General features: G+C 33.8%; 1 protein-coding gene across 1 annotated transcript; it reads right to left on the bottom strand.

Annotated features, from left to right (window-relative positions):
- Positions 1-141: 141 nt before the first annotated feature.
- Positions 142-7635, bottom strand: LOC18039124 (condensin complex subunit 3). Its single transcript, XM_006430539.2, has 12 exons — positions 7219-7635; positions 6809-7012; positions 6438-6583; positions 6065-6333; positions 4940-5037; positions 4055-4202; positions 3538-3977; positions 2599-3113; positions 2452-2512; positions 2031-2309; positions 994-1255; positions 142-650 (listed from the first exon to the last, which is right to left on the bottom strand). The coding sequence occupies exons 1-12, from the start codon at positions 7570-7572 to the stop codon at positions 325-327; spliced, it is 3102 nt and encodes a 1033-aa protein (XP_006430602.1). The 5' UTR covers positions 7573-7635; the 3' UTR covers positions 142-324.
- Between the last annotated feature and the right edge of the window lie 6309 nt (positions 7636-13944).

The following is a 13944-nucleotide window of genomic DNA, read 5'->3' on the forward strand; positions in this document are numbered from 1 at the left end:
TTGAAGTATAATTTCTCCCTAACAGTTAATTACAAATTGGAGCCCACTTGCATATAAGGAAACAGACAATAATCATATGAATAATACTGAGAAAAGAACCAAAAACAGAAAAAACTGGATCAAGTTGTAATAATTTCATCATGAATTTCCCTCGAAAGCGACCATTGGAGACACACTTTGCACATATATTATTACTCCTATCAAATCATCTGTACAAAAACATCAGCCTGGTTACAAGTAATAATAACACAACAACATACTAAGAGTTGTAGATTAAATAATGGTGCTGCCAAGAAAGAGTTTATATCCCAATTACTCGGTGAATTAATCAGATTCATCAGAATCCTCCTCTGAAGTTACTTCTGAACTTTCTTCCTCTTCATTATCGTCTTCATCTATCTTAGTGGGGATGATTGATGCAGTCATCTTGGTCAGTGCTGCAGTCTTGCTTGCCCTCTCTGACCGGGTGCTTATACTGCCGGGATTGCTAGGAACCACGTATTGGGCAGAAGTGGGTGAGTCTTCTTCATCAGAAGAAGTCTCATCACGCTTTGCTTTTCTTCTTGAACGGGTTGGTCTCGTTGAACATGGGGCTGGTGTTTGCAGCACTGGAACTTGGGCATCCAAACTGAAGTCTAGTTCTAACCTCCCTACAAAATGCATATGGATATCAGAAGTGTGAAGAGATTAACAGGACATGTATACACAATAATACTGATTCATATTGTAAGTTGAACTGCAACTGATTGAGTTCATATGCCCCACCACTCACCAGAATGCAGAAATAATTTCAATTTACGCCCATCAGTTTCATGTTTGCTGATTCACCAATAAATGTTTACAGAAAATCATAATGAAGTGTTGCATTCAACTCAAATTATTTATTTCCTCATTTATAACTTACCATTGATATTATCATTGAGCTAAATGCACCTATTGGATTATTGGCACATGCAGCCCTGTTGTAAAACTTTCGAAAAGTTAAGAATTTACCAAAAATAAGATTAGCTTCATCTTGTGAAAGTTCCTCATCTGGATGTTTATCCAATCCTGTAAGGCGATCAGACATCCGCTTCAGCTCCTTGACAAGATCTCTCTCTGTCGACACAGATTCAAATATATGATTCAAAAGCCTTCTCATCAGCTTTATTGCCCCTTGCTCTGATAACCGGAACTGGATTAAGACAAGTATTCTACACAATGCTGAGACAAAAGACCTCTCAGCAGGTGTCTTCTTCATATGGATGCTCAGCACCTAAAATAAATGCATAGAAATAACAATCTGATAAGTCTGAAACCATGATAGTCAAACATATCCTTGGTTTATAAATGGTTATCATGCAAATATTTAATATATATAAACCCAAGTAGAGCAAGTACTATCCAATTTCCTTTCCCTTTCGGAAACAAGTAAAAGAGTGATAATTTTGTCAAGATTCCATACATATATTACCTCATTTGAAACTGCAATAAAGAGAATAGTGTGTATGTATACAGACATGTGCACATGCATATTATGTGAAAGCATGCATACAAATTAGGGTACATATACACAATTATGTAGGTAGTGAGTGTTATGTTAAAAGGACAGTAACAGAACGAAAAAAAAAATGACAATAAGGGTCATACTTCATAAATCCATGAGTCATTTACTGTGAAAATCAAAATTGAAGTTGATCAACAATTTTTGTCGACTTACCTCATTTAGAAGAAAAAGAGAGGTCTCAATTACTGTGAAATCTGAAGCATTAGAAATTATCAGTCATGTCAACAAAATCAAGATTGAAGTTGACATAAATTATTCAATCATGGTTGTGATAATGCAATTCATTGGTGTATAGCCCCTCCTCTGGAGAAGCACTAAATCAGATTCTGATTTTCCATGTATTTTCCCCTGGATTTTAGGAATTTATAATGCTAAGTGCACCAGTGACCCACATACTTTGATTTATAGTAAATCATGACAAAGCAAACTATAAGCAAACTTATACCATAATTTTCTTATCTTAAAAGTTATCAAGAACAGTTACCTCGACTGCTATGCGTATTGCAAGGCCCTCCTCACCACACTCCAGTGAAGATTGCTCAGACACATCTGAGGTTTCTGGCATGTTTCCGATACCATTTTCATCCTCCACTTCTGTCTCTTTTGCATATACGGGAGCCTGCATCATCTGCAGCAAGAATTTTGATGCTTGGACTGCACGTTTACGCTTATTAGACACCACAAGTGAAGAACCTCCTGCATTTCCGTTGATGCCCGGCCACATTGAACGCAGGGCTGGAACAAAAGCCTTGGACAAACACCTCTGCACATGCAAATTAGGGAAAAAGAAAAAATTACACTACTGATATATACCCAAGTTTTTGCCAGGGACCAAATATATGATTCATACATCATCTTTTTTTTTTTTTTTCAAAAAAAAAAAATATTTCGTGTGTATTACATACCTTGTGGTTTGCTGCGAGAGAAGCGTAATGCTCAAAGAAAATAGATAGGCACTGTTTCAACCTGGTCAACAATTGTAAAATAAATTAATTTTGATGCCTATCTTTGGGAAGATTGAGCAAATAAAAACATATGCACAGATTATCAACCTCTGTAGATCTTTTGATTCATTGCTGAAATAAAGGTTAATGAGCTTGGCTAAGAGCAAAGAATGTAAAGAAGCTGGTATACTTGGATACTTCTCACTCAAAAGAAGAACTTTTGCAAACCCCTCACCAATAACAGCTTCAATTGACTCATTTTCATCACCTGAATATTTTCCCCGATCACTTGCCACAAGCCCAGCATACAAGAGATCAAGTAATTCAACATTCAAATCACCATCTGTTTCAGAAAGGTTTATAGGACTAGAAGTCATTTTATCATTGCGGGGTTGGAATGAAATGTCTTTTTGCCCCATGGCCTTGTCAACTTCTTGAGGACCATGCCACATCCCAAGATCTATTAGCGCCTTACCAGCCATTATGCTAACTGTAGGGCAGCCTTTAACAAAAGACAGCCTCAACTGCTTTACCAATTCCCCACTTGGCTTATTCTCTAATAAACCAAAAAGGCCGAGGCATCTGATTGCAACCCTCTGGACATCCAAATGAACATGTTTTGCCTGCATTCATAGTCAACATCGGTTGTTCATGAGTTTCTAGGAATTTCTGCACCATGTTACATTAAAATGAAGTGTGCAAGTATGTATATTTTAGACACAAGGATATAAGGGTAAGATATATGTTGGGCACATTTAAGGCTTTTTATGAAGCGAAAGAACATATTCCTCTTATGCTATAAGTTATAGGACTTTTTCTTAAATTCCTTCAGTTGCAATTGAAAAGTACAGCCACTGCCAAATTACATTAAAAATAGTTAAATTTCTCCTCAAGCAAACAATTAACTGGTTTAGCTTTATCCCTAAACCTAATTGGAGGATGGGTAAATATAACACCTAGACACCTGATAATTTGACACTTACTCCAAAGAGCATTTGATATAGGTCCAAAGAAAAAGTGTACGTTTTACTAAAAAATGAAGTATACCCCCGGAAGCAACAATGAATGCTGGAGTTCAGCAGATTCAGCAGGTTTTCCTTGAATCAAATGAAAGGATTTTGCATTTTCTAAGAGTAGACCAGTCACAGCAAGACTGTGCATCCACTGGATAAAGTCAGCAGTTCTCTCCCTGCAAGGAAGAGCAAGCTCCTTTACAGCGCCAGTCATGATTTCTTCAAATTCACCAGTAGCAGCATGGACTTTCCTTGCTAATCTGGATACTGCATCAGCCCAATCTTTATCACCACCAAGATTGATGCCATCTCCTATGACAACCTTGTTCCCATCATCATCCACTTCGTAGTCAAGGGGCCTGTGCAATAAGTCTTGCACAAAAGCGCTAGCAACCTTCCTGATTGTTGCATCAGAAAAATCAAGCATCTCACCAAGCAATAGTAATTGCCTAGATGCAAAGCGATAATTTGCTCCTGAATTATCAGGTTGCATTAGAAAACTTATTGGATAACGAAATTATTCTTTCATCAACAAAATGAACTTAACCCACCAGCATCTATATGAGTTTTGACCAAATCTACATAATCGGAGACGGTTGCCGGGAGAATTCTCTCCAGAAGGTCATTCGTGTCTGAAGCTTCAGCTGCATAGACTGCTGCTTCAGTGCCCATCGTAGCAGCAGCATCAGAACCTTTTGCCTGTTCAAGCACAAATTCTTTCAAAAAAAACCACAACAGTGCAAGTGGATATAATCCAACTAAACTTCAAGCATAATACTTTGATAACAAAAATTATAAGCATGAAGGTCTAAAAACAGTTCAAGAATCTTGGAACCTTCCAGACTCCCTAGCACTTATTTGATAACAAGAACATGAGCTGATAGGAAAAGTAGTTCAAACAGGTCCATTTTGCTTGATTTCAAGATTTAGAAAGTTTCCTAGCTCCTATTGATACGAACAACCCATTTTTATACTATATTTCTTCACAGTCCCAGATATTGGTGCACAGACTCCTATATTTCAGAGAAAGAGAATTAGTAAATGTTAATGTTTTAATTCAATAGTAATTGGATATGGAACAAATACATGGATTCCATGCTAATAGATTTCAGACCTCATGTAAGTATTTATGATGTAACTACAGATGTTCGGTTACTTCACTATTCATAACCATATCTCAACAACATCAAATAAGAAAACTTCTATGCCCAAGAAATATTAGGCAAAAATAAAATATTGATTACACAGAAGTTTCCATATTGGAAACCTCCAGAGATATGAAAAGAGGAGGGGAAAAGTGGGGGAAAGAGCAACATGTAAATATGAGTTGAACTCCCATGAATGAAATTATATTTCACTTGGCTAAAGGAATAGAAAAAGAGAAGAAACAAACAAAGAAAAGCTATAATATTGAAAGCATTATCTTAAAATCTCACTTCTGCTTCCATCTGCAAATGCCTGCACGCAGCCTTCCAATAAAGAGCAACTTCTGCTTCCATTAGCTGGATTCTTTGGGTGCAATGTGATGAGTCTCCTAACAGCATTACAAGGAGACATTAGGATGATACAGCCCATGGTGACTTTTAATCATAAGCCATGATGCTGGTCCAAATGTTTCAGCTTATAGAACCTAAGATGTTGCGATGCTCACGCAACACATAAAATCTGGTAATATCTTTAATAGTAAGTAAACATTTTGGCAAACTACCTCATGATCCCAGTTAGTTGATTTGGAGAACCAACTACAGGTACTAAGGCAACTATGGATGAAAAGGTCAATTAGGAAGACACTGCAGTATACTATTCATCCCCTCTTTCTACTTTATAGAAGCTTCACAAATTAATTAATATCTATAAATGCCATGAATTTGGAAAAAAAATATGTTACTTTTTTAGGCCACAATTAAAAAAAAAAAAAAAATTCTACTACATGACAAGAAACAATACAAATTAGATAACAGCTAAACTATTTCAGTATAATTTTAAGGAACCATGAAAAGTAGTTATTTAATCCAGCATCTATGTCTTCCAGTTAACTTTATGCTACATTAAAGTCAACATTCTTATTGACCCTAGGACCTTTTCAAATTTTTACAGGTTAAAATCAATGAAAGATAGCAGATCTAGCAACTTACCTAATGATGACCATGTTCAAACACTTACAGAGAACTCGAAACATCTTCAATTAGAGGAGACCATTTGATTACTTAAGTATGAATAATGTTTGGAATAAAAGTTAAGAGTGAATCCTAAAATGCTAATACCAAGAGGATCAATAGTTTACAAACATCAATATTGCATAAAAAATTCATAATTTCCAATGGTGTAAGACAACAAAGTTCCATATTCAGGGTAAATTTTCTAGCCTGGATTGCTCCCTAAGCCTTGAACCCGCAGACCAAGGTACATGCTAGGTGTACAAAAAAACATGGTAAGTCAATCAATGTTATTCAGGGCCTGAAAGTCCAATCATCCCCGCATGACTAGGAATTGTAAAAGAAAGGAGATAAAAGATAAAAACAAAGAATGCTAGCAAAATTCATCAAAAAAACTCCACCAACCTTCAGTTTCAACATCGGCTGATGATATATACTCTCGCATACTTTGACCATCACTTGGTTTCACTAAACCTTCTTTTAAAAGAGCTGCCATCACAGACTCCCCAACTAACTCATATGTTTCAACATCAAGATACTTGAGAAGTTCTATAGGATTTCCATTGCAATGCTTAGCCAGCCAATGATCTTTCATCAATTTCAGACACTCCTTTGAAACAGCTTCAGAACGATCAGCAAGTCCTCTTTTGAGGATCATTGTCCTATGCTTAATGCTACAGATGAAGCCAATGCCACAAATCAGACCAGAAAATAGAAAGAAGAAAATCATTTCTGAACTGAAACAGGGTACATGCAATATCATTATAATAGAATATACCTAAGGCTTTGAAGAGGAAATTTATTAGCTAGAACGCAATATGCTGCTTTGCGCACTGACTCACTGACATCCAGGGTGCAGTCAATTATTGCTTGTGAAGTTGCATTAGATGGAGGCAATGATAACACAATTGTCTTACGAACGTCCTGCATTAATGCAATTTTAAGGTACTCAAAAAGTATGCTTGCACACTTACTCCATGGAATGTGATTGATTTGATTTTCCATTTTACTCCATGGAAGGGCAACAACTCACATGCTTAGTACTTCGTAGTAGAAACTTGAAGCAGTATTACTTTTGCAAAATCATTTAATATGTAACTCTGATTAATAAAATAATTGTATTCACTCGGACTAGTTCAACACACTCACCGCATTCTGCTCAAGGGGAAGCACCTCAAGGAGTAAATCAAGAATATCGCTGTTGTCTGAATCATTTACAAAGCGAGAAAGCGACCTAACTGCAAATGTACGAATTACAGAAACCTTGTCCCCTACTTTCACTTTCATGCATTCTATCACCTCATCCCATACCTCATCACTGACTTCTGTGTCATCTGGCAACCGCATTATAATCTTTAAAATAAAAAAAATTGAAAATGAATAAACTTTGACCAAATGTTCTTAAAAAGATAAAGAGTACTTTTGAAGAAGCACTTGACTAGCGTTTATTTATTCATTTAGGTTCTTTTACAGTTAACCAAAAAATATCATAAATTCACCACTAATATAATCAATTCGAGAGCTCTTCAGCCCCAAACGAAAAAAAATTTAAAAAATACCTCCGAAATAATCTGGCAAGCACGAAACCTAGCGGTTTTATTAGCAGCCATGGCAGCAACCAAGAGAAATTTTAAAAAATCCTCCAAAAACTCATCGTTATTAGTTGCGGCGAAAGCCGAAACAAATCTAACAACGCGCTCGGCGGAGGCAGTGCGGCGCTGGACGGTGAAAAGAGGGGTTAGGGTTTTGAAAAAGGCGGAGGAGAATTGAGCCGTGGAGGGGGATTTCGATCGGACGGCTCTGAGGTCTTTGAGCTTCCGGTTGTGCGTGGCGTAAGATGTTCGTGATTCGTCGAGGATTTTCGCTATTACTTGCATCGATTGCTTCTCTTCATCTCCATTTGTGGTTGCCATTTCTGTCTTTCACTTTCTCTCACTCTGTCTTTGTTCTTCCTCTGGCTTTCTGGAGTTAATTTACTAACGACGTGATTCGAACTGGTGGATTCGAAATCGAGCGGGAGTTTAAAATTATATTCTAGGCCGGGTTCTGGAGTTGGCTTGAAAGGTAATAACTAATAAGTTTCCTAGGCCCACAAAAGCTCGAAGCCCAAAGCCCCAGAAAAATTAGTATTAAGAAATAAAGAAGAGGGAGAGAGGGAGGCTGGGAGGCTGGGAGGGAATTCAAATTAAACATAAAATAAATAATAAACAAAAATAATGGTTGACCCCCACAAACTTTATGTTGATAATAATTAGACACAGCGGTGCGGGATGGCGCCCATGGAAGGGCCAGAGATACAAGTAGAATGGTAACACAGCCGTTGGGGGCCAAAATTGACATCAAGGCTAGGGGTCAATTATTATTATTTTATTATTTACAAATTTGAGTGAGGGGTTGGGAGGGGGCATGCTGCCTACCTTTTTAGAAATAATTTTTTTTTATTTAATATAATTATATTATAACCAATATTATATATCGTGCCTGATACATGTGCGATCACCTTTTTTTTTTAAATGATAATTTGTTATTAAACCATATGATCTAATAAAGTTCATGTTCAATTCATTATAAACGCATATGTTTTAATAATATGTTTGTAATGATTATTAACATGTCCACACGAAAAAAAAAAATGATAATGTCCGTACAAGAGAAGGATTATATATATGCGTGTGTGTATGTGTGTGTCCAGTCCCTCACTAAATAAAAATTGATCGAGAAATTATAATTTAATATGGAAATAAATTATTTTCCTTTTCATAAGTGTGAGTAAGCGCATTCAAATTCCTTGTGTGAGAATTATTTACTATTAGTTATCTTAAAAGTATATCCAACAGATTCTAGGCTGAGATATTTGTAACTGCAACCCAATTTGATACGCATTTATATATCATTTATAAATGTTATGCAGTAATTTTTTAATTAAATTACATTTTATCTTTTATTATTAATCTCTGTAGGTCGTGCATGAACATACCCTTAAAAAATATTCCGACATCAAAATATTCCTTCAAAGAAAACCATCCATACTAGGAAAAAAGAAAAGAAAAGAAAAGAAGAAGAGCATCAATTGTACTTTTGTTCCATAAAAGATTGGTTTAAATAGAAATCACATTATTATGTACTGGTACTAACTCATCGGTTTGGTCTTTGGTTCTAGATAAAGGTACTTCTGTTTTTTATTCTTACAGAATAAGTTCTTGGAATAATACGGCAGCCCATATCCATTGCCACCCAAGGGTTTGTAGTAGTTAACTCGATGAAAAATTTTCTTGTAAGAATCATCGGCAACCCATACGGAAACAAAAGAGCCTGCTGCCTGTTGTAAAGTTGGGCACCAGATGCCATTGGCCAATTCACTTGCGGATAAAATTGCGTCGTTTGCGCAATTTCCTCGTCAAGTGTCTCTAACAAGAGGACTTTTATCATCAGCTTTTGTCATCAACAAGGCCAATACTACAATTCCCAACTTTTATCTACAAAGCAACAATCTCCCTTCGCTTTTGAATTTCTGTTTATAAGAGTGTTTAATAAAACACGCAACGAGGTTTGCGAAAGAGCGATTTTAAATGACTGATTTTTCACTTGAGACATATAGTAGCCACACCACATAGTTAAGGTGACAGTTGCAATTAAACCAAAATTGCTCAATACTTTTGTCAATTTGCTTGTGATATTTTTGTTTCTTCTTGAATTACTAACACTGATTAATATACAAATGTTTAGCAACACTTGCTTTGAATAATTCAAAGCCTAACTAATGCCAGGGATGTAAACTTTTCGTACAATCTACTCTAAAGTGACACGATTATAGATTATCACTTAGCCTGTAATCTTTATTTTTAGTAAATGTATCAAACAGATATTTTTATTTCACACTAGTTTGTACCCAATATTTTGTTTGACCAATTTGCAGAATAAACATTAATTCGAGTCCATCAATTTGTAACACAATTTGACGTCCCAATAACTTATATTAGTCAATTATAGCCTGATTGGGATGTTTGGCTAGCGAAGAATAGTCCAATTATACCAATTAACACAACTCATTTATTTTGTCCCATTTCAGCTTATGATCTTGTGCACCCCATATCATTGCGTCATCAGCATGCAGGCATTGATAATATCGTTTGTAATTGCCTGTGGCAGCAGTACTGATGATAATTAAGAAAAAAATAAATTAATGAAGGAAAGAGCTTTTGCAATTTAGATATGGAGAATACAAATTAAAGGATGCGACGCTAAGATTAGACATAGTAGATTGACTTCGAATTTGAGATTCAATGGTTCGATAATCCTTTTCTTGTAACACGATTACTAAGTTTGTAGCCAATTAAGTAACCCGTGATGTAACAAACAAAATGATAAATCCAAAATTTGATGCTTGCCCTTTCAAGTTTCAAGATAATAAAACGACTGTCGTTGTGACCTTTGTGCCTCCCAACGATTATTTCGATGGTATTGGCCTCTCATTGAGAAACAAAGCTGCAAGAACCGGCACCATTAATTAATATCTTTTTAATTGCTGTTTAAGATCATAAAACATTGAACCAAACCAAAAAAAAAATGAAGAGTCAAACGAATTGGCACCACCCATGTATCGAAAATGACACATATGCTGATATAAAAAAAATTAACGAGAAGAAGGGTTGTCTGAATTTTTCATACTTCCAGTTTAAAATAAATTCAAGATGTGAACTATGTAATAATTTAAATTAAAAGGCCAATAGAAGACAATGGAAATTGTATATAACTACAAATGATAAAATATACAGTTTAAAGGACTATTTAACATAATTTATAATCACAAATACTAGAACTTAAAAAAAAAAAAATATATGGTTAGGTGGGATTAATAAGAACAATGTGTGATGCTTGGTTTGATAAATCAATGGATTCGGTAATATACTATTAGCATCGTTATTATCGTTAATGATGCAATTAGAATCTCAGACATTAATCGAAGATGTTGATGACACTAACTAACCCGGTAAGTCGTACATTAGGTCGTTGAGGCTTTAATTGTGTTATTGTTTTATTAATGAATAGATATACTGATATACAATTAAATTACCAAAAGAATCACGCTTCCAACCTGCATATACAAATAACACAATTAAAAGAAACCAAAAGTAATCATGCTTTCAATTCTAAAAGAAACCAAAAGTAAAAGGGAAAGAAAGAACTGCAAAAAGCGATTATCAGATTCGACTTCTTCTGTAGAGGTATTGAATACGTAAAATTATTTTAAATTGATTTGGCATAAATAATTTATAAATTATTTTGTGGAAATTCTGACGGAATCTCCTCAACTTGATAATTGGGTTGGTGGTGTGCAGCGTCTTCTCGTCCCTCAGCCGCTGCTTTTGGGCTTTCAGGCCGAAATGTCAATACTTTAGAACCATTGATTTATTTTTACTTTATTAAAAAAAAAAAATTGAAGGAAATGTAAAATAATGAATCATTTAGTAGAGCGTTAGACCAACTTTGAGATTATGAATTCCTGGCACGCACGGAAAGATAACATAATTAGAAGACTCAAAGGGCATTTCAAATTCAACGCTTTGAATTTGGCCACATTTGTTGATTTTGTCATTTTTGCCTTTTCGTGTTTATTCGAGCAATGTGGAGAAAATTAAGGTTCTGTATTTGATTTTATAAGCTTTGGAAAACGCTTTTGGTTCTCTCTGCGCTATTGAAAAGACCAATTCAATCATCATGACTTAAAAAATGTCAAGTTTGTTGCACAATGGCAAAGATGAGAGCAATTGCGGTGATTAATAGAGCTCAAATTAAGATCGACATTTTTATAATTCGGACTGAACGATAATTAAAAATAAGAGAAATTGTAAGTACTTTCACCATATGCCATTTTTTTAAAATTAAAATGGTGTTATTATATCTCAATCAATTAAATGGAAAAAAAAATGAATATGTGACAAGAATCGAATTAGTGAAAGAAAAAGTATATAAAAGTAGTTTATCCATAATTTTTTCCAAGAAAAAGAGAATATTGTTTATTTTTTAATAAGTAGCTATGACCCAAAAAAAAAAAAAAGTTTAATGCCTGTGAAGTCAAGCAAGGACGACTATCTTAGGGTTCAATTAGTATTTTAAATTTTATTTTTTTAAAAAGCATTATAAATAAATTTAGATTAAATATTGGGTTGGATTATTGTATTTTGTGGTACTGTATCCAATAGTCTCAGCATCGTTAAACAGCAGCGGAATCAATATTTTATTTTGAGATTGCTAAAACATAAAAATTAGTTATTCTCTTAAAAAATATGTTGAGGAATAATTTTTTTTTACTTTTTACATTATTTTAAAAGGTATAAACTTACTTCTCGTATACCATTAAATGATAAAAAAATCGATAAAATTTGATGTTCTAACATGTTCAAGTTGTGAGTTAATGCAGTCATAGTCTTTATTTATATGATCATGATTTCTGCATTCGAAACTTGTAGCTACTTGAAAATAAAAGACTTAAAATTTTAAAAATGCAGATTTTGAAAATTTTACTGAAATTTGATTTTAGCATATGGTAGCGCGAACCAAATATAAGTTCAAATTTCTTAAACAGAAAAGCTATCTACTTGCGCGAATAAACAAATGTTGCACAAAATTAAAATATTCTTTTGAATAGATCATAGCTTATATGTATAATTATACAATCTTAATTTTTTATATAAACTACGTAATATATCATCATCGTTTGAATAAAAAATACAGTAGGAAATATATAATTCATTTAGTTTTTTATTATTTAATCAATTAATTATATTTCATCATATCAATTTATAGAACATTGTTTGTACCACTGTCTGTCTCTATAATTAAACTTATAAAGGGTGCATGTTACATGTTGGCCGGTAGGTAATTTCACGAACTAATAACTTGGCGCGTGGTTTGGTCAATGAATGGTATCGTGATTTAAGTAATTATTGTATTTTCGAGAAAATAAAAAAAAAATTTTATTGGGTATGATTAATTATTTCAATATATTAAAAAAATTCTTGAAAATGTTATCGTAAAAAGGGTTTCAACCGGTGTTTTTCAATTGGGAGTTTCGAGGCGGACGGGGGCCCACCCGATAGGAGACTCCAAACCGCAGTGATGGTGGACTTTTCAACTCAGACGACACGTGGCGGTAAGTATGATGTCCTCACCTGCACTATAGGCCCCACGTCCTTCACCGTACGACCGCATGCTCTGTTACTTCACCACCCACCACACCAGTTCCCAAATTTCAACGACTTTTTCCTGTATATTTATTATTATTAGTATTATTATTTAATTCTCCTTATTTTTTAATTATTAATCACCCTTATTATTTTATATTAAAAACATGTTTAAAATACTAAAATATATTGCTTATTAGTCTGATAATCACTTATGATGGTATTAAAAATAAGAGAAATACATCAGGACGGATCATGAATCTAGTATATACAGGATAATTGAAAAAAAAAAAATTTAAAAGATCATGTAAATATACTAATAAAATTCTATCATCTTATTCGTCCCGGCTCTGTCTTCGTCCCTAATACAAACATAACATAAAATATTTAATTATCAATTTTAAATATTCGTTTCAACTATTAAATTTTATGTTATATTTGAGAATTTGTGTTTTTTTTAACACAAACTTTTAGAATCATAATGAATAACTTAAAAAAAATATTAAAAAATTTGTTAAAAAAAATTGACAATTGTATTTGTATTTTAAAATTATTATATACTCAATCAAGAACAAAAATTGATAAGATTTTACTTGTTTCAATAAAAGTCAAATTATATTATTTATTGCCGCCACTAAACTTGCAATATCTTTGAAGTATCCTTCTCTATTATAATGTCAATATGTATAAATGGGTGCACTAAAACATCATAACATTTCAAAATTAAAGTATAATGAAAACAAATTCCAAATTTAGTATTTTACCGAACTTGCTTAAATTTCTTAATCACTAATACAAAAGAAAATAAATTCCAAAAAAATACAAAAGAATTTTTTTTTCTTTGGAAAAAAGACAAAAATGACTCATCGTGGGGCCATTAGCCAGTCACCGGGTAATTAAAAATCTCTGCCAACGTAGGGTCCCCCTGATAAGATTCTACCTGCACGAGTAAAATAGTAATAAGCATCTTCAACTCCCTTTCACAAGATGCCACTTCATTTTAAGTAATTTTTTTTCTATAAAAAAAAACTTTACCAGCAGTTACAATTCGTATTTTATATTTCTATTTCTCCAGGAAATTGAATCAAATACAAAATAGAA

The sequence above is a fragment of the Citrus clementina genome, unplaced genomic scaffold (assembly GCF_000493195.1).
Source record: "Citrus clementina cultivar Clemenules unplaced genomic scaffold, Citrus_clementina_v1.0 scaffold_6, whole genome shotgun sequence".
Taxonomy (NCBI): Eukaryota; Viridiplantae; Streptophyta; class Magnoliopsida; order Sapindales; family Rutaceae; genus Citrus; species Citrus x clementina.

What these genes read in the sequence shown, in the direction of transcription:
- LOC18039124 (XM_006430539.2), bottom strand. Translation starts at nt 7,572, where the DNA reads ATGGCAACCACAAATGGAGATGAAGAGAAGCAATCGATGCAAGTAATA. An exon ending in AGCCGATGTTGAAACTGAAG is followed by an intron (nt 5,038 to 6,064) that starts GTTGGTGGAGTT and finishes TAATGCTGTTAG; the next exon opens with GAGACTCATCACATTGCACC. An exon ending in GAATCAAAAGATCTACAGAG is followed by an intron (nt 2,513 to 2,598) that starts GTTGATAATCTG and finishes ATTGTTGACCAG; the next exon opens with GTTGAAACAGTGCCTATCTA.